The sequence below is a fragment of the Cynoglossus semilaevis genome, chromosome 16 (assembly GCF_000523025.1).
Source record: "Cynoglossus semilaevis isolate Cse_v1.0 chromosome 16, Cse_v1.0, whole genome shotgun sequence".
Classification (NCBI taxonomy): Eukaryota; Metazoa; Chordata; class Actinopteri; order Pleuronectiformes; family Cynoglossidae; genus Cynoglossus; species Cynoglossus semilaevis.
The window spans coordinates 9733579-9761224 of record NC_024322.1 but is presented as its reverse complement, the minus strand read 5'-3'; the positions used below and the strand labels follow the sequence as shown (position 1 = coordinate 9761224).

The 27646-nt window shown below is 41.7% G+C and overlaps 1 protein-coding gene across 1 annotated transcript; it reads left to right on the top strand.

The window, feature by feature from the left end:
• Positions 1 to 27646, top strand: LOC103392024 (protocadherin-17). Its single transcript, XM_008328542.3, has 6 exons — positions 1 to 408; positions 5234 to 5365; positions 11883 to 17384; positions 18457 to 18515; positions 18671 to 18840; positions 26128 to 27646. Exons 3-6 carry the CDS (start codon positions 14916 to 14918, stop codon positions 26697 to 26699), a joined length of 3270 nt encoding a protein of 1089 aa, XP_008326764.1. The 5' UTR covers positions 1 to 408; positions 5234 to 5365; positions 11883 to 14915; the 3' UTR covers positions 26700 to 27646.

The window sequence follows — 27646 nt, the reverse complement described above, 5'->3', positions numbered from 1 at the left end:
GGGACACGTGTACTGAACGTGACGAGCCTGACTTAATAAGTTTTAGAATTAAAAAAAAAAGAATCAATTTAGAATGTAATAAAACAAATGGACAAAAGTATAAAGTTGTTGTTGGTGGTTGTTTTTTTTTTTTTTTTTTATCATATATATCATATAGTTCACTGTCACCAAAGTGTGCCTGTTCTTTTTTGGTTCTTCAACCACTAGGGGGAAACATTTTGCTATGCAACCACTGAACATTTAATCTACCCTTTATCATTGACACGTGTGTGCCACAGTTGTTTGCACTGCACGTTGACTGGGGTGCGATCTGAACTATATGATGTGGACCAGATTAACACTGCTGGAACCGTTGTAACCGTTTTAATTGGAACCACAGTAGAACAATGTTCCTGCTTTGAAACAGAGGTTTGTTTGTTTTTTTTCATTTTCTCTTTCTTTGTCCATTACAAATCACTGCTCTTAATGGAGTTCTGCTGAGCTGTCAGGGGAAGGTTATGTTCAACAATAGCATTAAGCGATATGGGAGTCGGTGTCTCTGCTTACTCTGATGTGCCCCCCGCCCCCTCCCTTTGTGTGGCTACATTGTGCAGACAGGTTCACGACAGTACTATTGTCCTATTTACAAAATTCCACGATGAGCTGCGAGAGGTTTAAGTCGGTGTGATGTGTTCAGGTGTCATGAGTGCACTTTGATGGGCTCTGACAATACTGCCATGGAGTTCTCATTGTCAGCTGAAGCACATACAATTTAATCAATGACTCAAATCCCATACTCCTCTCCTTCCTTGTTATCTGGCACCGAAGCGAAAGCCCAGCCCACACAGTGTACAGACAAAAAAAAAATCATATTTTGCTTTTCTCTCTTTTACTGTAAATCATATTCATGACTTTATAAAGACACCCTCAGTGCCTTATTCACATTCCTATTGAGCAACATGTATTTACAATATTGTGCAACAAAAGCTCAAATCCCGATTGGGCTTGAGCAGGATGAGCTGTTGTTATTCATCTACTGTATATAAATAACAAATATCGCTGCACGCACGAGTGAACAGAGTGCTCTCAATGTTACCTCAGTGACAAAAGGGGGCGGGGGTGGGTGGGTGGGTGAGTGGGGGGTATTAATAAACATAACACAACTCCCTCTAAGCTCCCATTATAACACGGCGTCTAAACCAGTTGACAAACGAAACGCCACACCTCATAGAGACGTTGCCCCGGCGTTTTGGACAAATAAACATAGCAGTGGAGTTCTTAGCACTCTTTGGCGCCCCCTCCCCGCCCCCCCGCCCCCCCCGCCAACACAGTGGTCAAACCTCAGTCTTAAAAAGGGAATACCTGTTTTTGCCCTTCTCTATCTGCAGTGTGTGTCAGCTCACCCACAGAGCACGGTCCTGAGCTGACGGTGATAAATCGGGGCCAGTTGTTCACCAGTGGATTGTGGTTTACTGCTGAGCAGGGAGAGTTGTCTCATTGTGTCAGTGTGGGCCGTCACGCGGACACCTGCTGAAGGAAAGTGAACCTTTCTGCTGCTCTGTACTCTGAAGGAGTGGAGGATTCAACAGTGAGAGCAGAGAGAGAGGCAGAGCACGGAATAATATGACGCATCAATCAGTCTAAATGACTTGCTTATGTAATTAGCTAACACCGTTGTGTTTCTCCGGCTTCCCTGATGTTATTAGCGCTTCACGGTTAACCTTGAAGTAATTGGAAAGCCTTGGTTGATGTTGGCCTATCTGTGTAGGACTGACAGTTTATTCCTCTTCTCCGGATGGTTTCCTTCCTCTTCCAAGTTGCTACAGTATTTCTGAATTACTTTCCTGTCATTTTACACTACAGCTTAATGCTAATTGGGAAGGAGATTTATGGGTTAGTCACGTCCCACTAGGTGGCACATGGCCTCTCTCTCTCGTACATTCGTTTGTTAGTTCGTTTGTTAGTTCGTTTGTTCATTCCTTCCTTCCTTCTTTCCTTCCTCCCCTCCTTTCCTCCTTCCTTTCCCCCTCCCCTCCTTCCTTCCTTCCTTCCTCCCTCCTTCCTTCTTTCCTTCCTCCCTGCTTCCTTTCTTCTTTCCTTCCTTCTTTCCTTTCTTCCTCCCTCCTTCCTTCCTCGTTACCACTTTCCTTCCTTCCTTCCTCCCCTCCTTCCTTCCTTCCTTCCCCCTTTCCTCCTTCCTTTCCCCCTCCCCTCCTTCCGTCCTTCCTTCCTTCCTTCCTTCTTTCCTTCCTTGCCTGCATTAACATGACTTAGATTTGTTGAAACTAATGACATGGTGTTGCCCGGGTATTACTGCAGCACAAATTACACCTTCCCTGAAAATGGTATAAACTCTAACATAAGTTGAAACAGCCGAGCTCCGGAGCCACCGCCTCTCCAAGTTGTTCCTGACATTTTAATTTGATGCTTCATCTGCAATTAGGCATGCAACTGCATGGCTACTGGCAGTGTTTTTATTTAGTAGGAATCAAACATTCAGTTTGGACTTCTACTAATTTAAGAAGAAAGACTGAGGCGTGCTCGGTGCAGAGGTTTTTTCCCCTCGCTTCTTTTTAAGTATTAATATGTCGAGCAGTGTTTCACGGCGAAAAATGAATTTACTTGTCATCGTTGTGATGTCTGGCGTATCAGTGACTTGCTGGAAGACACAATTAACACCAGCGCAGCGCTGTCTGTGGGAAAGCCTAATGGATTGTCATTGAAACCTGATGAAACCTGTAGGTGAGAAAAAAAGTTTTCCTCCTCCGAACCAAGGGTGAGGGGAACACACATGAGGCAAAGTCACTGTGAAATACAGTGCTTTATGATATAAAAGAGGTCAGAGTTTGATTTGTCCTCACTCATCTTTAATTTCATGCAGAAAAGAGTCATGTCCTTTCTAATTTTCTGATAGTCCCTTTCCTCTGTTGGTCATTTCACCTGATGGATGTTTTTCTGACAGGTTAATTTAAATTACTTTTTGAAGACAATGATTGATACGATGCATGCTACGTAACTTTCCCAGCCTGAGATAAATTGCCTACAAAAGAAGGACGTGAACATTTTATGAGGTGTTCCTCCAGTTTGCCTCACAGCGTCTCTGCATATCAGTTAATCCAGTATCCATTCAGTATTTAGCAGAGAAGAGGTAAAAATTAAACGTAACACTCAAGGTGTTTTACTTTAAATCCATGTTACAGCTCCACCTAGTAACGTCCACTCACTCACACCCGTAATGTGTGAATAATGAATAATGTAGATGTAAATCTATGGCTGTACTTACAGCCTTCTTCACACGTTCTTTTAAATAATCCAGATAAATCAACACTCCCCAAAATGACAAATAACAGCAGGTCAATGTTTGTGTTTCACACCTGGTTTTTATTTGTGACTAATCCAAAAGATGGAATAATTAATTCTGAAAAAAAATCCAAAAACATTTGCCGATGTGTAATTCCAAATTTAGCTTCATCGAGTTGTTGGATTTTAGGCGTCGCTGCGCATCTTGATGCTGGTTTGTAGAACTCACCACTGAGAAACCAAGCAGTCATTTTCGGGGACGAAATGTTTGTTTCAAATATTCAAAACACAAAAGTTGTGTTTTTTCGATTGAGGCTGTCAGGAAATCACAGATCCTGTGACAGGTTTTTCTTTGTTTACCCCGTGAGGATTACAGCTTGGGTCATATTAGTGATGTTTACTCCTCCTGTCAGGGGATAAGTTGTAAATTTTACCTCACGGAAAATGAAAGACGTAGTGGCGTGTTGAGCACAAACAAGAAAGCAGCGTCACATTGACTGAGCGCTTTTCCTTGACTTGACTCACAGGTGACATCGGCGGATAAACTCCGTTTTGATCTAGCATCACTCATCAAAACAGAAACACCAGAAAACAACAGGAGAAGAACAAATATTATTGCTGTCGTCAGCTGCTGACTCCAGATCAGTCTACTTTCTTCTGTTTGCTGTAATGGACTGTTAATAACGTCGTTATTAAAAATACATAAAAGCATATGCAAAAAAAGAAAAAGCTCAAAAAGGGAAACAAATAAACATATTCTCATTAGCATTCAGTGCCAGGGAGGTGTGATTGATTCCATCATCAACCACGTTATTTTCATGGCCAGTGCAGGAACATCAAACGCCATGACCTCCATTATTTCCCTTTTGAAATTGCATTCACTTTATTCGCCTCTGCAGTTCTCCAATACCCAGAATCATTTCTCTTGGGAGAGTTTTTTTTTTTTTTCAACCTGCTGCTTCTCTGCCAGTCCTAAGAGCAGTGTAACCAGCAATTCTCTCACACTGTATGTGGGACACTTGAGCTAAGAGCGAGACGATGCATCTGGCTCAACCTTTGTGAGACTGCACTAGATTCAGCAGAGTGAAATTTAGACAAAGGCCAGAGAAATAAAATGGCACAAATGTTCCATTTATCTTGGAAACAGATGGGTCGTCGGTGGCACAGATCACACTCACCAACACACTGCGTGCTCACTACTTATGGGTGAGTGTGATTTACAGAATGTTAGTTGTTTTTCCCTCCCCTGAGCTACATATATTACCTTAAGGGACATTGGGGGGCAGGGGGCTAAACAAAACCTGACACTGGGTCAGCAGCAGGGTGCCGTGGGACAGGTTACACACTCACCGTGTGTATGGTCAAGTTCTGTCAACCTAGAAGTGGGATTTTTGTTGGACTGTAGGTGAAACAGAACACCTGAGGTATACAATAACATGCAATTCCCAGCTGAGATTCAAACCATAAACCTCCTTGTGTGTAATGCACCGCTCCGAGCCATGTCCTCCACAGCTTTTGCATAATAAATGTACCGAGATATTGTCAGTTTTGGGGGATATAATACCAGTCTTCTAAGTATTTCCTGTAAGTAATACTATATACAAGAAATACATTTTCTGGACTGATCCGTGGAATTATCAGCTGCCTGATCTTTGTACACGTCTGATTATGAAGCATGAATTTGTCTTGTTTTTTTGGGGGGGGGGTTTGGCCCATACAAATGGATGTGAGCCTGCAGTGGCCGACATTCAAAATATAAAATGTGGCCTAAATATCTGAAGGCAGATGTCAGCCAGTGTTCTTGAAACTGTGTAAAATAGTTGTTACCTAAAATTTACCCCAACTAGAGCTACTGCCACAACGTGCACTCAGTGAATCTTTCTTCCCTGAGTCCATGAATTTTCTCTTTGAACATCTACAACATAAATCTGACTAAAAATGTCTAATTTTGCAGGTAAACATTTGCACTGAGATTTAGCTGAAAGAAAGAAAGAAAGAAAGAAATAGAAAATACAAACACGGGGTCGCCTCACTGCATATGGACGGACCAAATTCACTTCCCAGTTGTTCATCCAGACTGACTGATGTGAGTACCGCCTAAAATTGCTTAGCATATTTATTATTAATAATTATTATTTTTTCAGCACACTGTACCTTTCATGCTATGCCACTAAATGTACCAACAATCTAAAAAAAAAGTGACTAAATGCTTGGAGCTATGCTGATTTTTTAAAATTTAACTTATATAAACTATTTATTATTTTCAACCACACCATTTCTTTTTAAGAAAAATGTGCATCAAATAATTAATTAATTAAGTACAATTTTCTCTGCTACCTTGACATGACGACCTTGACATGTTGCCGGGAAACGAGTAGAAATGATGCGTAGATTTGCTCGCCAAGGAGGGGAGGCTGTTCCACAACGGCATAAATCTCCCCGTTTAAACTATAAATGCTTGTTATTTTCACGTGGCGGCAGGATTGGGGATTAAACAAATGAGATATACTGTTGAACTTTGCGAGTTTTTAAAGGTCCACTAAGTCTTTGCGCTGAGCTTTTCACCTCATATACTGTGCATTGACTTGACAGAGTGGGACCATTCTTTTACCTCTACCTCTACTACAAGAAAGCAAATAAATGTCAAACTATTCCATTAAATCTTAGACAATGGAAGAGCGCGGTGACTCATAAAAAAGGCTGTGTGGGGTTTATAACTTGTTGCTTCGCACAAGTGCTACGACTGTGAGCAAATTTATCAGCGGCTCTTCAGCTTCTCCTGAGTAGCCGTCAAGTCAGGTGTCATCACATGACTCAAGTATGTAATCATCATCGATCCTCTGCCGCCCTAATGAGCCTCTCCTGTGTAGGCAGTGTATGGCCTTCCTTATGTTTAATGACCTTTAACCTCTTTGCTGTTCTCGCTGCCTAGTCTTATTTTGGTCTGACGTTCACTATTGTCTATTTTCAGTTTACATTCCGTCCCCAGCTCGGGGTACTTCCCATTTCATCAATGTAATGGTCCCTGAAGTTGTCACATGTAATGTCATACACCATCCTGTTGGGTTTTTTTTTTTTTTTTCTTGCTATTTTTGGCTTGAACCGACACAGATTTTAAGGTATTGAATGTTTTGTGGCCAGAGCCTGCTGCCTATTTGTTTTTCAACAAAATAAACTTTTGGGGCAGAAATGTATGCCTCGAGCTTGAATGGTTAAATCCCTGGCTGAAAAATGGGCATTTGCATATATAATGTGATCTTATTATCATTAAATAACTCTTAATTCCAAACTTGTGTTGTAAGCTTGTTCTGAAATGTGAGCTGTAATTGTTTCTCCAGTCTCTGAAGCCACTGAAGTCTAACAGCTCAGGACATGAGGTCATTACAGAGATGAATAATCAATATACTCCCAGATAGAGCACGGTTCTTCCTTACAGCTGCAATACTTAAAGTTTTTGCAGCCGGAGTTATTTGCATTTACATGAGTCATTGGTATTACGTATTCCAGACCCCCCAACACAATAAATCCTGCTCGGCTCGCTTGTAGTTTCGCTCTGATTGAATATTTGCACTGTTTTGTCACAATTATATTAATGTCACCTACTCGTATTTAAAACCCATCAAGACGCAGACGCTAATAGTCGACGCTAATTGATTGCATTATATCATGGCGTTAACCAGGCTTCCTGAAGATCTGCTCACTGACAAAGGTTGCCATTTGTGTTGTCAACAAGAGATGAAGAGAAACCTTTTTTTTTTGTCCTTTTACCCTAGCACTAATTAAAGATGTCTGACATCCAGGCTCATGTACAAACAATTAATATCTTCTTAGAAATGTGTGAGACGTTCGGCTGACCTGTGATCATCACTTTAAGTTCCGACTCTGCCTTCCTCTCATTGCCTATGCTGAGGGAGGATTGGTGATGCATTGCAGGCTCTGTGCTTTGTTTGCTTGTTTCACGTAATTATATTCATGATAGTGTCTCAAATTTTGGATGTGAACTGAATGTGAATTCCACTCCAGCAAGCGCCCATTAGTTTTACAATCCGAATGTGTCGAGCGCTCAGTTCGGCGCTGCATATCACAGTCTTGTTTTCCAGACTGATTGATGAACGGGTAATTTGTGGGTTTTTTAAGTGCATATTTGCATAAAACCTTTAAAAGGCAGATTTTCAGCACACAGGTACCCACCCAGCTCCTTCCCATCAAATGAAGATTAAACGCAGAATTTATTAAACCCATCTCGCCGGCTGACACCTGAAACTCCTCTGAATGTTATAAAGACACTAAAATGCTTTCAATTTTGGAGCTGAATTGTTTCAGAATTTGTCTGAAAGTTCTTTTATCACCTGGAGTATGAGAACGTTTCTGATATAAAAAAGAATCTGATGCACAAATGTGATCTCCCTGACCCGCACACTCGCTGGAGCAGGGAGTGACTCCTTGATGCAAATTCACAATTGAAATGTTGGAGAATTGGCACGAGCAGGATTTATATTTACATGCAAATCCACATCTGTTTCACCACAGCGCTAATTTATTCAATATGTAACGTGACGATAATGCTCGTGAGATGTTTGAGGCTCGTTTTGTTTGTTACTGAAAACCAACATAAATAGAGCGGTCGGCTGATTATTACAGTTTAGGCATCACATTTTAAACATGTCTGTAAAGAACACGCAACGCCTCGAGTGACCCCAACAAATTGATGTTTATTCAGTGAGTTAAAGAAGATTACAGCAAAAAAAAAAATCTGTATAATCCTAAACCTACATCTCATTAGAGCATAAGCACCAACATAGAAAAACATAACCTAATACCCAATACCCTGAAAGCCTTTTTAATCTACTGGGTTTTTTCTTTTTTTTCTATCAGAACAGTGTCATTTTCTGCTCTGGAATATAACTGGAAAACTTGAAAAACAGAATTTGAGTATCAAAGAACACCTCCTGGTTTCAATAGCTATGATTATGTATGAAAATGGTTTGGCAGTTAACTTTTTAAAGAGCCTCGTTGGAGGCTTATTTAGTTCTTAGGTGTTTTTGTTCCTTTTTTGTCCTGCACTTCCACAGAGATCATGGCATTGATGTCAGATTTGGTTGTTGGAGTCTTCTCGTATGTTTTTCTTTTTCACAATATAAAAACACTTTTATAAATGTAATCACATGGTGTAAAAGTCTCTGCCTAAGACATTTGACATATCTCTAAAACGATTTCTGACACTGGCAGGTTGAAGAGGAGTCCAGGGAGTTAAATGCATGAAAAAACTGCATGTAAATGTTACTGTGCTGTTGCTGTGCGGTGGCCACAATAACTTATGCAATTGCTTTTTCCCAAAAAAAATCTCTTTCCAGAGGATTGAATTTTTGGCAGTATGAGTGCTTGAATGTAGACACTCGTAACTTTCGCAGAAATACTGGAGACAATCATTTTTATTTAGCTTTTTTGTCTGTGATTAGTATGGAAAAAATGCTTAAAAAATGACAATTTTTTTTCTTTTTCTTATAATAAGTATCAGGTCAATACTAGCAAAGATGTCTTGAAACAAACATGTTAATAAGAGTCCTTTATATCAAATTTTGCAACATTACTCGAGTGATGACGACATCGACCCGAGGTATAGTCAGCTTTATCATGACATCTTTGTGATTGGAATTTGTTTTAATTGTCTGGTCTTCCTGACAGGTTCCATTTAGGTCTGAAAATACTTTATGTCATGTGTTAGATTTTCCTGGAGTGACACCAGCAATGTGTCAATATTGCAAAAATAGTTTCAATGCCACCACTCCACATCGTCTCCATAGCTAATGCTAACTGTGTGCTCACATTGATAATACAAAAAAACATTTTATTTTATGTAGTGCACAAATGCCTTACCATGCATTGCAGAAGAAAGTCTAAATGCACAAATACATTCCTACATTTTCCCAGTTATGTTGCATGCTTTAAAACTTGTAAAAGAGTTTTATTAAATCTGCTTGACAGAAATAAATTATATATATATATATATATATATATATATATACACACACACACACACATATTATTACTCAAGCAGGACTAAAAGGTTTTTTAGTCTATTTTTACCTGTGTATGACTGCAATCTTATTTAGTGCCTCATGGTGGCAGGGTGCCATATAACGATATGATGATGATTGACTAAAAATAAACCGCCAGACCCATGTTCATCTTAATAAAAGAGTATGCCACTCTGTAAAACAGACAGTGTTTATAAAGCCCCACCACACTCTCCTGGGCCTCGGCCAAAGCCACTTTTGTTGCCTTAACCTAATGCCAACTACCTGCCATGCGTCCGCTGCATTTCCTAATTGTGGGGTTTCATTTATTTAGAAAGGCCAGTGATTACATCTGTCACTGGGAAGAATGTGGAAGGATATAAATTTCATTTCAGGACATTATGGCTCATAGATCAGTTATTAGGAGTTGTCAACAGATGTCGCGCATCACATGAATAAACTATTGCAGGCGCCGGTGACGCAAGAAATATGTGGTCGTCAACTCAGTTCAGCATGATTTTATTTAATTTTTTTTTTGTATTTATGAGGCGTTTGTCAGCAAAATAATAATGTAAATTGCACCGCAGTTATCCTTCAGTTTAGAGAAGGACAGTTTTAGCTGTAAACATTGGCTGAAATAAAACAGATGTCTGTGTCCATTATAGAACAGTCTGCAGAAAAACAATTTTCTTACTCCCCATTATAAATAGCTTTATGTAAAGTCATGTACAGTAGATAGAATTCTGTCCCCTTCTGCCTCCACACAGGCAGAGTTGATGTGATTTTTTTTTTCTTCTGCAAAGGTGGTAATAGCATCAGGAAATTAATGCAACAACTGCATCTCTTTCTGGAAATAATGTCCCGGTCATTCTGTACAGTTCACAGACTTCCGTGTCCAGTCTTCAAGAGCTACATTTAACTGGAGAAATGGTTCTATGTGAAAATTGTGAACAGCGTGTTCTTTGGATCACACAAAGATGTTTCTTCTTTTTTTTTAAATATCAAAAAAGTTGCTGTAGATGAGTAGTTCAAATGTGTTGTCCTCTATTCTCTGAGCAGCAAAATGGAAATTCTATTTTTCCTTGTCATGCAGAGATTTCAGCAGAAAAAAACTCTCAGAACCTTGACACATAAAACTAGAAGCCTCTAGTTCTACTCCTCTGTACGGCCTTTATACAAATAGGACTTTTTGTGTTGTGTTGAATGAATGGCTGCCAGTAAAGATGAGTATTCTGCAGGGGATTCATAAAGCATGGATTATGCAGCAGCATGATTCGGTCTTTGCAAGTTACCAAACACAAATACAAGCTAAATAAACTGTATAGAGGTGTGATTTTGTTGTAGCTGTTTTCTGAAGGCAAAATTATTAAATGACTTTATTTATTACCCATGTTTACATATTAGAGATTTCAGTTTAAAACTGGAGAGTTTTCTTTTTCAAGTTTTTTTTACAAACCAATACCAGTGTTCATTTTATTGAAAACAACAATAAATAATATTAAATATTATTCCTACCTAGTTAATCCAGACAGATGAGTGGAAAGTGAGCGGAGCTTTTACGCCAGTTGCGGATTTTTGCTGAAAATGCTATCACCTGCTTTGTGGTACAAAAAGAGTGGCTGAGAACAGACATTAGCGGTGTTCGGTGCTGAGAACAAATCCTAGAGTAAGTCTTGATCCTGTCTTCATCCCTGGTGTTTAAATTCCTCCAAACTACCGACATTGTTGACCTACTTAAATAAACTAGTCATGAGACACCAAGAAGTTGTCGCTGGATCGGCCAGTAGAAGTATTTGAGTGAAGTATCCGGCCTGTGTATCCTTAGTTAAACCTTTGTACCACCGGTCCATCTCTACCTATAATCTTGTCTCTGAAATCTCATGTCTGCACACGTCCTGTGGGAACTGTGGCGAACTTTCTTTCTTACGGACATTTCTCTCCGTGCATTTAATCTGCAGTGAAATTCACCTGTTTCTGTGGATGATCATTCCCACACTCACCACCATCTGTATTCCAGTCTGCAGCTCAAGGTGTGGTGCAAACCAGCAATGGGCACAAAACCAGAATGATAAACAACTTAATCTCACTTTTAATCATGCTTGCGCAGAGTGGTGAGTGAATCAAATGAAAGAGATGCCAAGATATTGCGGGTATGCTTAAATGAGCAGAGCTGCCGTTTGTGATTCCAGCATCTGTGGAATTACAATAGGTACCATTTCACACTGACAGAATAATGTGCTTGCAGGTTAAAAATCAATCCGTCACAAAGTAGCCGGTGCATCCGTGTATTTTAAATGCCAGTGGAAAGGTGGGGGACGGTGGTTTGTTTTGGTGGGTGGGTGGGCGCGTGGTCTCATTAGCAAAAGTTATGAAGTCAACAAAGTCATTTCTACAAAAACAAGGCAGCCAAAGCCACACATTTAGATTCCGCCTATGTCTAATGGATATTTCACTCAGATTTCAAATATTAAACGGTACAACTGTGACAATACAGGCTCAATTGTCAATAGCAGTCCTTTCCTCAGGTTTTAACATAGAATGAATGATAATTAGTTTCCCTTTGTTGTCCTTATCTCTCACCTGCAGAAATGGGCAATTTATGCAGGCTGCACCCTGGCCAGGCAAAGTTGATGCTCCCCGGAGGAGAAAAGCAGCTACGTTTCAGACAATAGGAATGAACTCAGGGACGACTCAAGGTTGATTTAGATCCTGGGCAACATTGAATTATACGAGGAACTAGGCCACTGTGATCCTGCCGTTAATGTTGACACACAGCTTCCTCTCAACATCACTCCAACAGGGTCGCTGTGTCACCACGGAGCCTGGTGCGTCACTGAGATCTGTTCAAGTGAGAATAAAAATGCAAATGCCAGGAGAAACAGTGAAATATGAAGTAAAATAAATGCCGGTCCGTGTCTTTTCTATAATAAGATGTGAGGCTAATGTAAAGAGACTATTGTCGGCAAAGGTACATTGGCCATTTTCAAAACATTTCACTGGTGCCCGAGGTCACTCAGTACTGTCAGAAGACAAACATAACAAACAACAACAACACAAAGCAATTTGCTCCAACACAGATACATTTCTTTTACTTTTTGCGACTGCTGACACACTGCGTGAAGTTAAGACACGGGGCAGACTTTTAGACCCAGTCTAACGTGCTCGAAATCAGAAAGCATCCGTACACAAAACCGCACACCTCTGTTTCTTTCAGTCCCTTTAAAGGTTACATTTTATTTACACAGTTAAAGATAAACAAACACAATGGCAGAAGAGAGGATTGAATTAGACTCACACCACAGCAGTGGAAATCCTGCTGTGCATGTAGCCACCGTACTCCTAATTAGCTTCTGCTGAGTAGTTTTAATTGCATGTCTCCTTACTAAAATGAAACAAATCAGCTGGATGTTAACATTCTTTAGTGCACAATTGTTGCTTCATGAATGTTCACCTGGCTTAGCTGTAAGGTTGAGCTGTCCATGTTGCATTGTATTTGCAATTATATTTTGAGCACCGTAAGCGGCAACAAGCAAGGTCAAACACCGTTCCTTTGTTAACAGCTGTACTCGCATACGGCAAAAACTCGCTCAGTGACGAACAGAAAATGTTTGTTTATTTTTGTCAATGACAGTCCTTGGTGCCCTCAGACAACAGCTGTGTGGTGGAAATGGCCAGATTTCTGCTTTGATGTTGATACACAGCCGTCTCTCACACAACTAGAACAGGGTACTTGCATCACCAAAGAGGCCGGTGCGTCACTGAGATCTGGTCAAGAGAGAATAAAAATGCAAATGCCACAAATGTTGTTGCGATAGTGAGTGGAATAAATGTCAGTCCGTGTATTTTCAAGATGAGATACGGCTTGGATGTGAATAGGTTGTTGACTGTAAATGTAAAAAAAAAAACAGAGATGGCCGCTTAAAGCTGTGATATTTGAGCAAAATAAGTCCTTATATATATATATATATATATATATAAAAGTGGGAAATAAGCAAATCTGTGGAGATTATTCTGAAAATACAGGCAGTCTATTGAAACAAGTGGAAATGAGATACTACTACAGGGAACAGGTGCTGTTTTTATTATTGATAAGAATCTGCTTTCCTCTATTTTCCCGAATATCCAGAGTGATACCGGGAGCACTAGTAGCTGAGGCGAAAATTCCCAGTTATATTTTGAACACTTTCAAGCTTTAATATTACATGTTTGCTCACACCAAATAGCTTGTGTGATCCACGTCTGCCCCAGAATGACCACTTGTCAGATCCCTAGAGCTTTTACTACATCCCAGCCCAACACGTTTCATCGATCTATACGCATTCCCTGGTTCACATCCAAAAGCATTAGGAACAACATCCTCCTGCACGTTTTCTCTGTGATGCTGTTGCTGCTGCTGCTGCTGCTGTTGCTACTGCTGCTGCTGCTCGGTGCGCACACATCAGTAAGTGAATCACGTAGCACTAGAACAGCCCTTCTTCATGCGATCTTGCCAGACCTATTGGAGAACCCCCCCTAAGGCAAGATCTGTCACTGTTCACTCATTTGCTGGAAGAGGATCAGAAACTATGTTAAATGCAGCCAGGAATCCGCTGGAGTCTGTTATAAAAGCGTCGAGAGCTTTCCGCCGGGATACGACTGTGGAGGGAGCAGGTTTCAACAGTTGACGCGGAGAGAACTGAGCGCAAGAGAAAAAGCGATTAATTTTGATTATCGGAGATCTTCCAGCATCCTTTTCGCCTTTTTGCTTTCTCTCCCCCGGCTACAAACGCAGGGGCAGCGCAGACGAGCATTGTCCGAATGAAGGATGCGAGAGCTCCGCTTCCAATTGGACTGGATTATGGGATTATTGGACAGATCATAGGGACAATCGTCGGGCAAAAAAAAAAAGTCGCATCCGTGATAGAGATGCTCTTGAATGACACGAGGAGGAGACAAAAGGTTGGAGAGGACTGAGAGCTCCGTGTATCCTGCTTTTATCCCACTTTGTGGTACGGACAGGCTGCAAACGCTGCCAGAGCAGAGCCCATATGCAACAGTGTGCCGCACAGGAGAAAAAGTAAATGCATTGTGAATCCATTGTAACATCGGGCAATGCTGCATTTTGAACGGGCATGTCTCAGTGTTTCGCTGTAGCCTAGGTGTAGATGTCGCATGAGGGCAATGCGCTTTTGTAAGCCAGCGTCTAACCTTCAGCACGGAGAGATCCAAACGCTTTAACCTTGGAAGCAGTGGGGGAATATTAATACTTTATAGTCATCGATTATTCATCATGTCCCCCCCGCTCCCCATGAGGGAAAACAAAGCATTTCTCTTGCACTATGTAGAATTTGATGTTTAATTCATGTGTGATGTGTCGTCGGGCGGTCATCTTTGTTTACAGAAAGAGTTCATCATAGAAGAAAGGCATGTGGAAGAGGTTCATATGCTGATTTGAACGAGATAGCGATTAGGAAATCGATTAGGAATCCAATTAGTGCGAGAACCGCGTCAAACACATGCCTGGTTTGGGTTCAGTCCTCCAGGGTTTGCCGTAATCAACAGGTTGAAAGTCAACCAGGATTTTTTTCCCTTCTTCTTCCCCTTCTTCTGTCTGCTTCTACTGCATATCCAGCTGAAGGGATGCGTCTCTCTGTTCCTATTTTCCTCCTTCTCTGGGTTAAAGCCCTGACATTGAAAAACCTGAATTATTCTGTCCCGGAGGAGCAAGGACCTGGTACCGTTATAGGTAATATAGCAAAAGATGCTGGCTATGGGACCATAGAGAGGGGGAAAAAATCTAACTTCAGAGTGCTGGAAAATTCTGCACCGCATCTGGTGGACGTTGACCCGGAGAGTGGACTAATATTCACCAAACAAAGGATTGACAGGGAAACGTTATGCAGGCGGAACCCAAAGTGCCAGCTCTCCATGGAGGTGTTTGCAAATGACAAGGAGATATGCATGATCAAGATTGATATACTGGACATAAATGACAACTCGCCCAGTTTTCCTTCAGACCATGTTAATATTGATATTTCAGAAAATGCAGCTGCCGGCACACGCTTCCCTCTGACAATTGCACATGACTCAGATACGGGGGAGAATGGGATAAAGACCTATCAGGTCACAAGAGATGATTATAATACCTTTTCTTTGGATTTAAAAGTGAGAGGTGATGGGACTATATATCCAGAGCTGGTGGTTCAGAGACCTCTGGACAGAGAGGATCAGAGCCATCACACCCTTCTTCTTACAGCAATTGATGGAGGGGAGTATCCAAGATCCGGCTCAATGCAGATCAACGTCAGAGTGATTGACTCCAATGACAATAGCCCCATTTTTGAAAAATCCTCCTATGTGCTAGAGATTCCAGAGAATTCAGCACCTGGGAAAGTGCTCATAGATTTGAATGCCACTGACCAGGACGAGGGCAGCAACGGGCAAGTGGTTTATTCTTTCACTGGATATGCATCTGAACGAATACAAGATTTGTTCTCCATCGACCCTAACACCGGTGTCATCAAAGTCCAAGGAGAAATCGACTATGAAGAAAATCCAATCATAGAGTTTGACGTGCAGGCTAAAGATATGGGGCCAAACCCGATTCCAGGCCACTGTAAAATTTCTGTCAAAGTTCTTGATAAAAATGACAACTCGCCAATTATAAGTTTCGTATCTGTCCGACAAGGAGCCATCAGTGAGGCAGCACCTCCAGAATCTGTCATAGCCCTGGTCAGAGTGACGGATAAGGACTCGGGCAGGAACGGTCAGCTTCAATGTCGGGTGCTGGGAAATGTCCCCTTCAGACTGCAGGAAAACAATGATAATTTTTACACCCTCCTCACAGACAGACCCCTGGACAGGGAAATGAAAGATGAATACAATGTAACAATAGTGGCCAGAGATAATGGAATCCCATCTTTGAACTACACCAAGTCATTCACCGTGAAAATCTTGGATGAGAATGACAACGCACCTCGCTTCACAAAGACTATTTATGTGCTACAGGTGCCAGAGAACAACATTCCGGGGGAGTATTTGGGCTCCGTTCTGGCCCATGACCCAGATGTAGGTCGAAATGGAACGGTGTCCTACTCCATTCTACCATCCCACATAGGAGACGTTTCGGTCTACACCTATGTGTCTGTTAATCCCACAAACGGAGCCATATATGCCTCACGCTCTTTCAATTTTGAGCAAACCAAATCCTTTGAGTTCAAAGTCCAGGCTAAAGACGGAGGATCTCCTCACATGGAGAGCACGTGTATTGTCAGGGTCAACGTCCTCGATGTCAATGACAATCTGCCAGTTATCATTTTACCACTTTTGCAGAATGATACAGCTGAAATCACAGTGCCTAGAAACGTGGGTATTGGATACATAGTGACAACAGTCAAAGCCGTGGACCATGACCACGGAGAAAGTGGCCATTTGACCTACGAAATCACAGAGGGAAACGACGACCACCTGTTTGAAATGGATCCAGTGGGAGGAGAAGTGAGAACTGCACACGCGCTCTGGGAAGAGGTCGCTCCTGTGGTTGAGCTGGTGGTGAAGGTAACTGACCATGGCAAGCCCCCTTTATCTGCTGTGGCTAAGCTGATCATTAAGGTGAACACAGACGCGGCACCAGGAGGCGGCTCAAGCACGAGTGGGGAACAGCAGCACTGGGATGTTTCCCTGCCCCTTATAGTTACCCTGTGCATTATCTCTGTCATGCTCTTAGCAGTCATGACTGCCATTGCTGTCAAGTCCAAGCATCAAGATAAGGAAACTGGGAATTATAACTGCGGCATGGCTGAGTACTCCAATCCTCCAGTGGGGAAGGGCAAAAAGAAAAGGATCAACAAGAGTGACATCATGCTGGTGCAGAGTGAGATGGAAGAGAGAGATTCTGCGAGTCGGATGAACGTGGTGAGCAGCCCCTCTCTCATCACCTCGCCAATATGTTTTGACTACCAGAGCCCCCTGCCACTCACGCTGCCCAGGTCGGAGGTCATGTACCTAAAAACCACCCCCAACAGCCTCACAGTCCCCAGGGCGGGCTGCCACTCCAGCTTCGCCGGGCTCAGCACAGACGCACCAGCCAACAGGATGTCAGTGATACAGGTAGGAAACCTGCTGCACTGGGTTTTTTTTATCTGCCCTTTATTCTGTCTTATCTCTACCTACTGCTTTACCATACGAACCTGACAAAAGAAATAGACTGAAATAGAAACTCACGCTACAGAGACATTAGTAGTATTTCTTTTTTCTTTCTTTCTTTTTGCTGTTATAGCAATCTGTTGGAATTACTTTTTTTTTACTAAAATGTTGTTTTTTCAACAAATCAGAATCATTTTGGAGGCCACTCCATTCAATGTCCTCTCTGCAAAATGGTACAGGTGGTGTGCATAATCAGAAAGTCCTCTCCGTTAGACATGCAAACAGTGTGAGTCTTGAACAAGGCTGCTGTGACCCTGCCAGATCCACTGCTATAGAGTGAAAACAAAACCCAGCCTGAATTGTGGAATTGGACAGGTGTTTGAGCAGCTTGTCCGATCACATTACTGATCCAATGTGCGCCAGGCACGGAGAAGCACACAGCACAACCTTACAATCGTATTTTTCACTCCCCACAAAATACGGGCCAGATCTACCCATCCACATCCAGAGTTGGCACAATAAGACCATTAATAGGGCCCAGCCTTGCCTTGTAGCGATGGCAGTGTTGAATACACACGCCAGCTAACATGCTAATTTGGCTGGTAGTGCCGTTAGACACACCAGAGTTATCTGTTGTAAACGATGTAAATATCCCAGGCACCCTCATAGACAGTCTCATTTGGAGATGATAACACAGATGACAAGGCCTGGCGCTGTCACCAGCCACTAGTGTATGTGGGTGTGATCAACACAAACACATTATCCTCAAGATAGTGGGATAGGGATGCTGATGACAGCGGCTAATGCTTTGCTCTGTTGCCTTGCCAAAGATGCACATAGGTCAAATGAAGATTTGTTCTGTTTAATCTCTCATCGCTTGCAGGGACCACAGGGGAATTTTATTGTTATCTACCAGGTGTTGTGTGTGTGTGTGTGTCTGTGTGTGGCTCATAACAATAAAATGAAATTTATATATTCAATAAAATATAAAAATATGGCTTTTTTTCTGTTTGTTTGTTTGTTTTTTCACTTATAGACAGAAAATTTCCCCTCAGAGTCCAATTACGCAGGCAGCAGGCAACCATTTGTCCAGAGGTAAGAGGTTCAAATGCTTCCTGAATGCATCTAGTCAGCTGACTGTGGCTATCAAATAGGAATACTCACTCAGGTGATGGGTTAAGTTTTGTGTTTGTCTCTCTCTCTCTATCGCTATCTCTCCCTCTTGCTTCTCCCCATCCATTCTGCTGCAGCTCAACATTTAAGGATGCAGAACGAGCAAGCCTCCGAGACAGTGGCCATGGTGATAGTGACCAGGCTGATAGTGACCAGGATACTAATAAAGGCTCACACTGCGACACGTCTGCCAGAGAGGCCCTCAAGATGAAAGCAACAGCAGTTAATGGCCAGCCTTTTGAGCAGGGTGAGCGGACACACACTCTTCCTGACATCTTGAAGATGCCTAACTGACTCTCGTACCACGTATTTGTACTTTATGCGCTATAAACATGCAAGGAGCTCGCCTGTGTTTAAGTGGAGTTCCAGCAGCCTTGGCTTAAGTAGAAAACAGCTTTGCCTTGAGAAAGATGTATTCAGACTAGATGCAGGTTCTTTTTAAGCGGAAAGCGCCGGAGTGGTGGTTTAAAAGCATGAAAGAGTCGTTTTGGCTGAAGGAAAGGATGTTCAAACATCATGTGTTTGATTTATCCATCAGACAAACTTAAACGCATGGCAAAGTGTAGCTCTGTCTCTGTCTGTTTTGATCATAGCATCATCTCAACACAGCTTCACAGCACATACATGTCACGAATGGCGCGGCGCAGACAGCAAAGCTGGATAGACACTTGTGGTGAAAAAAAATAGGTGTTTCTGGTGCTACATGACAGTGTTTCCACCCCTTTTTTTCTTTTTGCTAAAAATTATTTTCTCAGTTATTATCAGTTTTGTTGTGGTTATACTTGTTTTGAAAGGAGCCCTGCTCTACAACTGAAGACGGAAATGTGAAATTTATTTCACAAATCTGAAACAATTCACATTGCCGTAGATTATTGTCAGTCTTCGGCAGCCTAGTTGACCTGATAGGATCTGATATATTCAGCTTTTGTGGATCGAGACTGAAAATACAAGAGCAACTCTCACTGGTAAGATAAAAAATGATGGGGGACTAAAGTGGTGATGTTTATCGTTTCCCTGCGCGAGCTTTGCTGGGAGGAGGAGGGCTTTGGTCATCAGGTCCCTGTGCAGTACTTCCTACTCAATTTACATGGCTGTGAACTGTTTGTGGCTCCGTCAGCAGGGCAAGGAAGGAAACACTGGCCTGGATAACAGAAGAATGTGTGAATCCTTTTCTATATCCGTCTGGCTTTAGTGTATATGTGTTGGTGAATACGTGATTCCGTGTGTTCTCCGACATCATGGAAGACCACACTTGACTGTGGGAGGTGTAAATTCAATCATTTTCTTTCCCTCTCCACATGTCTGAATCAGATTCAGTCTAAATTCATAGGCCAGTCACATGCAAAAAAAAAAAAAAAAAAAATGGATGAGATTTTTTTGCATGCAAGACTGAAAACGCCCAGTCCTCTGACAGGAATGTCAGTCAGTACGTAGACCTGCATTTGTAAGATAAGAAAAAATGTGAAGTATTGCTTTTAATATTAATAGGTTTTTGCTAATCCATTTCCTCCATGTGAGGAAAATTAGGCAAACATAATGATGAGATTAAACGGTGCTCTCTCTTGTGGGGTTAGTGAGTCGAACATTAAATGGTGTCACTGTCTGCCGACTATAAGATGGAAGATCTGCACTGTGCATTATGCCTCGGACCTGATCACACTGGAACATGCCCCTCCAACCCACACCTCTCTCTCTCACACACACACACACACACACACATGCTCACTCACACACACAGGTACATTTATTGAACAACAAAGCCACTGTTTTGCAGATTCTGATGAGAGGGAGCTATTATCCAAAATGGAGAAAACACAGATTTTAGCTCCAAATGCACCAACACAAAAGCTTGCAGGTTAAGTAGTATTGCTTTTATGTCTTACCAGCACTGTCGTCTCTTGGCTCCTTTGATACAGGTAATATATGCACCTGTGCAGTTTCCACTAACATGCACTCTGAATATTTATTCACTCTCACAGACACCAGATGCACTCTGGGTATGTTGCTAAGGTTTCTCTGATTCTATTTATAATGGGCAGGCTGTTTCTTTGTTTTTGAGCACGTTGCTGTTCCTCTCACACACAAGATCATGGCTTCTGTGCCACCCGTGGTGATTTCCTGTCTTGCACAACAATCGCGGGGAACCATATGAACTCAATGTATAGATCAGCTCTCGTAAAGCTGCTCGAAAAAGTCAAACGGAACTAATAATAATAATATATAAAAAAAAATCATTCCATCAGAGAGCGCTCAGGAAGAGGCACAAGGGGGCAGGGAATTGACAAGACACAGGTGAAACACATTAAGGGAGGAGAATCAACCACTAGGATCAGAAACACACCTGGTCAGGTGCAGGTGTTCAGACGGACAGGAAGGATGTGAAGACAAAGACGAGGTGAGAGACACCAGACTCGAGGCACTTAAACAGAAATAAGAAATTGAACAGGCAGAAAAAAGGAGGAATAATTTTGCTGGTAAAGCTCGATGTGCCGTTTAATAGCATCTGGCATTCTTTGTGTTGTATTACTGTCTACTACAACGTCCATTAAACATTTGCAGAGTTCCCACACGTTGTGGAAAAAGAAGAAAATAAATGACCACTTTTACAGCCGTAAAATACAAATGGAAAATAAGGGGGGAAAAAAGTCGAAATTCCTGGAAACACTTAAAAGTTATCCTGGGATATCATTTCACCCTGACTGGCTGTGTGTGTGAGTGAATTCAAACAGGTTAAAACTCTGAACATGCATATCTGCTAGTCTCACTGTCAGCAGTGGACAACAGCAAATTCCTTCTTGGGCTCCTTCTTTTATCATCTATTAAAAACGTAATGAAATTAAATGAAAAAGTAGAAAGTAACAGTAGAAAAAAAAAGAAATAAGCAAAATAAAAAATGTCAGAAATCCTAGTAGACGGCAGCACCGATAACCACACCAACCAAAACCCTCTAGAGAAGAAAAAGAGGTTTCAAACCAGATGCAACATAATCTGGGATTTGGGGGCAAAGTGGTATCAAACCTTTGACCTTCATGTGGCAGATGGATGTCCTGCCACTGCACAACTATAGCCACCCCACCCTAAACCTTTAGCATGGAGAACTGTGAGGCGTTATATATATCTATATATATATATATATATATATATATAGACTGTATTGAAAAGTCAAATCAAAATTTCACTGATTGCCAGGTCAAACTCTCTCCTGTGTTATTTCTGTATGTTCTCCTACTGTCTATATTGTACATGTTTTTCCAGGGTGATGAAGTGTTAAATTCAGTAGCTCGCAGCTTCTCCATACTTGTTCTGGCTCACATCTAGGCAAGCTGTGCCCTTTTTCCACAGAGCTGGAAGAAGGAATGGGTAAGATAAATACACGGGGCGCAAACTGTGATGTGCTGCAGCGCTGCGCAGCCGCTTCAAAGTCTAGCACTTACAACGTGAACCTGTGTCGCACATTTCCAATCCAAAGTCGTCATTTAGTCCTCTCTTTTGATGTCAAATACATTTTGAACTCAATGGGTTTTTTTATCAGTTATTTTTGTAAGATTTATTCAAGGAAAAATTTAACAGTGATTATTATTACAGGGAATCCCATACGTAAAAACATGAGAATTTGTCTAAGAAAAAAACGGAGATGAAGCACTGGTTACGATGCGTAGCCGATCAATTATTAAAAAAAGACTTCACTTCTAATGCTGTACTGTAACTTTAAGGACTGAAATATATATTCATTCTTTTTATTCGTACTCCCCTGTGATTTTTCAAGACAGTCATTTACAAAAGAGAATTATCAAAATGTGTTACAGCCATAAAATAAACGGCAAAAAATCAGACAAGTGACTTTAGTCATTTTCAGTAGAGATGCATTAATAGAATAAACACTATCTGTTTTCAACCTCTTTTGTGACGTGTTGAAAAAATAAGGAAAAGCAATGAAAGTGTAATTCAAAAAAAAAGAACTAATACGTTTTTATAAACTCAATACAATTCCATTCAAGGCCGTTTCAACCAGATGGGACTTTTTATATATTTATTTTGGCACGAACACATTAGCATTTGCTGGGTTTCTAGGTAGAAACTGGCACATTTGTGAGACAGACCTCATTTGTTTTCGTGTGAATACTGTTTGTGTAAAGTTAAAGCAGCGAGTGTGCTCATCCATCAGGGTACAGCTGCAGAACAAAAAAGCAGCGCGCACAAAAAGGTTTTCCAATATGTCATTCACAAATAATGACAATGCCTGTACAAGGTCCTGGTCAGACAGACCTATCAGTGCAGAGAGGCAGCATGGAAATGACATTGTGACAGTTACAATTAGGGCTGGTTTAGATGCTGCAAACTGGAAATCAATGTGTGTCCAAGTACACAGGTAACTTTTTTTTTAAGCAATGGTCTCCAACCTTTAGTCATGAAAGCAAAAAGGACAAAGAAAAGACCCAGCACCTTTCCATTTGGCATCTTGAAAATATCCTCATCGACTGAGAGGAATTGGAACAGCGAGGTCACATTCATTTTTTATTTCACTTTTTAGTCCTTGGGATCAACCATACATGTTTGCATTGTGCATATCATCATGTTAATCATGCTGCAGGATTAGTGTGGTACACACAGAAGGACATCAGTGTTGACTGCAGCATCTCTAGCCATTCACTCACACTGTAGAGCTATAAGAATAGCGCAGCAACGGAGATGATCAACGTAGACGATCAATGTAGACGATCAACGTAGCCACGCTGTTGTTAGGTTTAACATTAGACTGTACAGTGATTCATGTTGTCAAATGGATTGTGAGAGACTGTAGACTCTACAGTCTCTCACAATCCATAGACCTACTGGTGAGGCATCTGCGAAGCAAGGCGGGCGTCTGACCTGAAGGTGAAGCCTCCATAAATGCATGCTGGGTTTTGGGCATTGGTATTTTAAGCTTGAGACACTTTGGTGAAACGTAAACGTTTTTCCTGCAGTGTGTCCAAATGTCAACGTGTGTATTTCAGCAACAACAAGTGGATGTACATCGAAGTTATTGGGTTTACATTTAATATCACAAGTTAACGTTTTTAATCTGATTAATTTCAGAAATTTAACATAGTGGTGAACACGATAGTTTTGACACATTGATGCATTTTTCTTATTTTTAACATATAGCAGTCCTGCAAAACATTAAGCTAACAATCAGTAGCTTTTGCCCTTCAGCGAGCCAATATTCTGTAAATAATGTTTGCCCTATTTTTTTAATGTGCCTTAGCACAGCAGGGAGTACAGTCTGATGGGAGCATATTGGTCATTTTGTAATACAAATGAAAACATTAAAGCCTTTCTTTCTTTAATATTAATACCCCCCCAACCCCCACCTCTGTTAATTGTTTAAACCATTCCACTGTTTAATTAGCGCTGATTCACTTTGTTAAATCCCACTCCAGCCACAGCAGCTTGTCTGTTATATTTTGTCCCAAGCTTGTAAGTGCATGTGTGGGCGTGTTTGTGTAGGTGTTATGGACTTGAGCAGCACAGTGTGATAGTGGTGGCATGTACTGGGGTTTGCAAATGAGCTTGTATTCTGTGTGGCCCATGGTGCTGGTTTCCATGTCTCTGGGGGGCGGTGGCACAGAGAAGCTTTCTTTTCCTCGCTTTTTTTTTTTCTATCCTCCAGCACAGTGTCCAAGGATAGGGTTTGTAGATGCCGGCTTTGAAGGGAAAGAACTTCCCACCTCTTCTGTACTACCAGCCTCATCATGAGGAGTCTCCTCTCTTCTTCCAAGCCTGTCCTCACACCCTCATCAGAGCCAGTTTTTGAAAATGTGATCAAGTGTTTCATTCACAGTTTGTCACTCGCTCAAGGTCTTTGATATCGTAGAATGGCAAGTGAACGCGATAGATTTGCCACATTCGCAGACCAAAGCTGCAGCGGCAGCTTATCAGCGTGAAATCGAGTTATGTTTCTGTCAACGTCAACGTAAGGACCAGATGATACAGATGTGGCGTCTGTGTCTATGTTTTACGCGTGCTCCAGAGTCGCTCATTCATCTCTTCCATTAATAATAGGACACAATACAAACAAGCCTTAACAGCACATTTTAATCATCGTTTTAACTTGTTTACCGATCATAGCCGAAACGAGTACACGGCATCGCATGTTAAAACAAAAAGGGGGGCGGGGAGGGGAGGTGACTGCGTTTAAAACATGTATGATTCCCTGTTCCCTGCCTCATGTATAAAAGATGAAGTAAAACTGCAATTTTCCACCAATTTACAAGGACATTTTCCATTGTGAAAATTAATTTTCTTAACGCAGTATAGGGGCTAAAGAAAAGTGACACCTTCTGCATCACAGTTCCATGGAAATTGGCTCATTCCACTTGTCACACTCACTGTGGGCCCATTTTATGTCTCTCCGTCTCAGTTGTGAAATGAAATGTAAAAGGGCACGAAGACAGAGCCTCATATTGTTACACCTTAAACTACAGACGCTAACTCGCAGTCACAAGTACAGTCTGTACGGTCCTGTGGCGTTTGGCTCGGCCCGCTCTTTTGGCTAATCAGTATAACCTGCTTCAATCATTAATAACATGCCAAGGAGAAAAGGCGACGTTTTATTTTTAAATGACATAAACAATGAGCCACCTGTTTGCCAGATACTGATGCTGGACCTGCACTAGCGCTGCACTGCTAACAGAAATGGTGTCGCTATTGTGGTGGAGGATTCTCATTTGTACAATACTCACACATTTATATTTTTACCACAGGTGGAAAAAAAGTGTTTACCACAGAGGTGTTACCGTGGCCTGCACAGGAGAAGGAAAGATAAATAGGCAGGAAATTGTAAATGAGCAGTTTAACAGTAAGATAAATTACAACAGTTCAAACTAATGAGCACATGTCGAAGCAGCGCCGCTTCCTGTATCTGGCTGTCTTTGTATGTGTCTTAGCTCGTTTGACTGATCATTATTCTTCTCATTTTTGTCCTTTCAAAGTAAGAGTTGCGGGGGGAGGGAGGGCGGGAAAGACAAAAGCCAACCCTAACTAACATCCTCGTCACAGAATGCCGTTACACATTCTGTACAAAAATAATGAATATTACTCTGAATGCAAATTTCTCTGTTGTCGTTTGTTTGTTTGTTTGTTTGTTTGTTTGTTTGTTTTTTGTATTCCTCACTTAACTTCACACATACCGCCGCTACTGCTGCCTGAATGTATATGTAAATGTACAGAGAAAAACACACCACTTCATCTGCACCATAGGATGTTTCGAGGAAAACAAACGCCTACACATACTGTTGAAACCGCTGTAGAAATTACAGGTCATGAAGTGATGGAATCATTTGCCGCATTGATCTCCTTAGCAGTTTATGATGCTACGTACGTAGCGCGCGTAAGAACAGCGCTGTTAGCATCGAATGAACACCGCTGCCTGTGTTTGTTTGTTTGCAGGGTTTTTTGTTTTTTTTTCTTTGCTCATCTTTACCCATATTTCCCAGCAGGTTGTTTATTCTTTCCCCAGAAGTGTCCGGTAACAAATGTTTAACTGTTTTTGCAGAGCAAGACAAATCAGTCCACTGCACCGATGAATGTCGTGCACTGGGACACTCTGACAGATGCTGGATGCCAAAGTTACGGGTAGGAAGCCAAGCAGACAGCGCTGATAATCGCACCAACCTTTTCATCCCTGTGGGAATGGATGCCATGGTTGAGACAGAGATTTATGGCACCATCAGCAACAGAAAAACCCTCAGCACGTTTGGAAAGGAGCAGCGAGACAGTACAATCCTTGTGGCCAATGTCAAACCTTACTTCAAATCGCAGCATGCACTGAGCCCGCCACTGCAGGAGAGTCCATCTGCATCCAGCAGTCCCACCAAGAGTGGCGTGCCCCCGGACTTAGCCAACCAAGGGTGCAAAGAAGAGAGGGAGGGGGTTTCAGACAGCAGTGCCTACGGCCCTCCAGATGGCCAATGCTCCCCGCTGCACACTGAATTGGAGGAGCCGTCCTACCTGACCTGTGAGCTGAAGCCTAAGCCCATTGCGAGCGGTCTCATTCACAGCTCTGTCATCAGCCAGGAGTGTGGGGGGTCGGATTATCCACTCGACCCGCGGGACTCTGGTAACTGACAGGTCAGATGATTTTGCGTACTCTCACCTGCCAGGGTGTGCTGATGATAACACAGTATAATGACCAAGAGTTGTTTGTTTTTTCTGAGCCACACAGGCATCCAGACACACATTGTATAACCAAAAACCATCTGCTGTGTACGTTTTTTCTTTTTTTTTTTTTTTTGGGTTTTCTTCTCGAGTTTGTGACTCGTTGTGTTGCGGTGAAATCTGTGTCCTTGACTGCTGTGAAGGTTTTGGGAGAAAATCAGTGCTTACCTGACTTCAAGTGTTTTCATGGTGTTCCGTATGTGTCAGTTTAGATGTCTGTATTTTACACATTTCCAGCTCCGATTTCGTGAGGCTATTGAACAAATTGCTACTGTTAAGGTATTGAGTCCTGTCCGCTTTTGTACAGTGAAGCTTTCTGTCCCTGTTTAATGTATAAGGAAACATCTCTTTGAATATCACAGGCAAAACTGAAACACATATCAGTGATGTTACATACAAAAAGGTGAAAAAAGTGTCTTATGAACTGTTAATGGTGGTGCAACAGGGATTGTCCCTTTTCATAAAAAACCATTTAAGGTTCCTGTAAAAAACGATTTTTTTAAAGAATGTATTTGTAATTTTATCGTCGTCCTCTCTGCGATTTATGTGAAAATAAGCCAAGCTTACACGTGAATGTGGGCTACTGTACTTGTTGTGTATTTTATTAAATTTCTATACACTGTGCACATGGATGGCAATTATTTTGACTGACGGCGGCTTGTGCAGGTGTGTTTTTTTGTAAGCAATGCGCATTATGTCGGCTCGTGCTTGAAAGTGTTACCAGTAAAAAAAAAACACTCCTCAGAGACAGTTTAGCTTTAAACTGTATACCAGAACATGTTCCCTAATGAGATTCCAGTTGGAGAAAATCAGACTTTAACAGCTATTCATTTTTTAAGAACTGTATTAGTGCACTC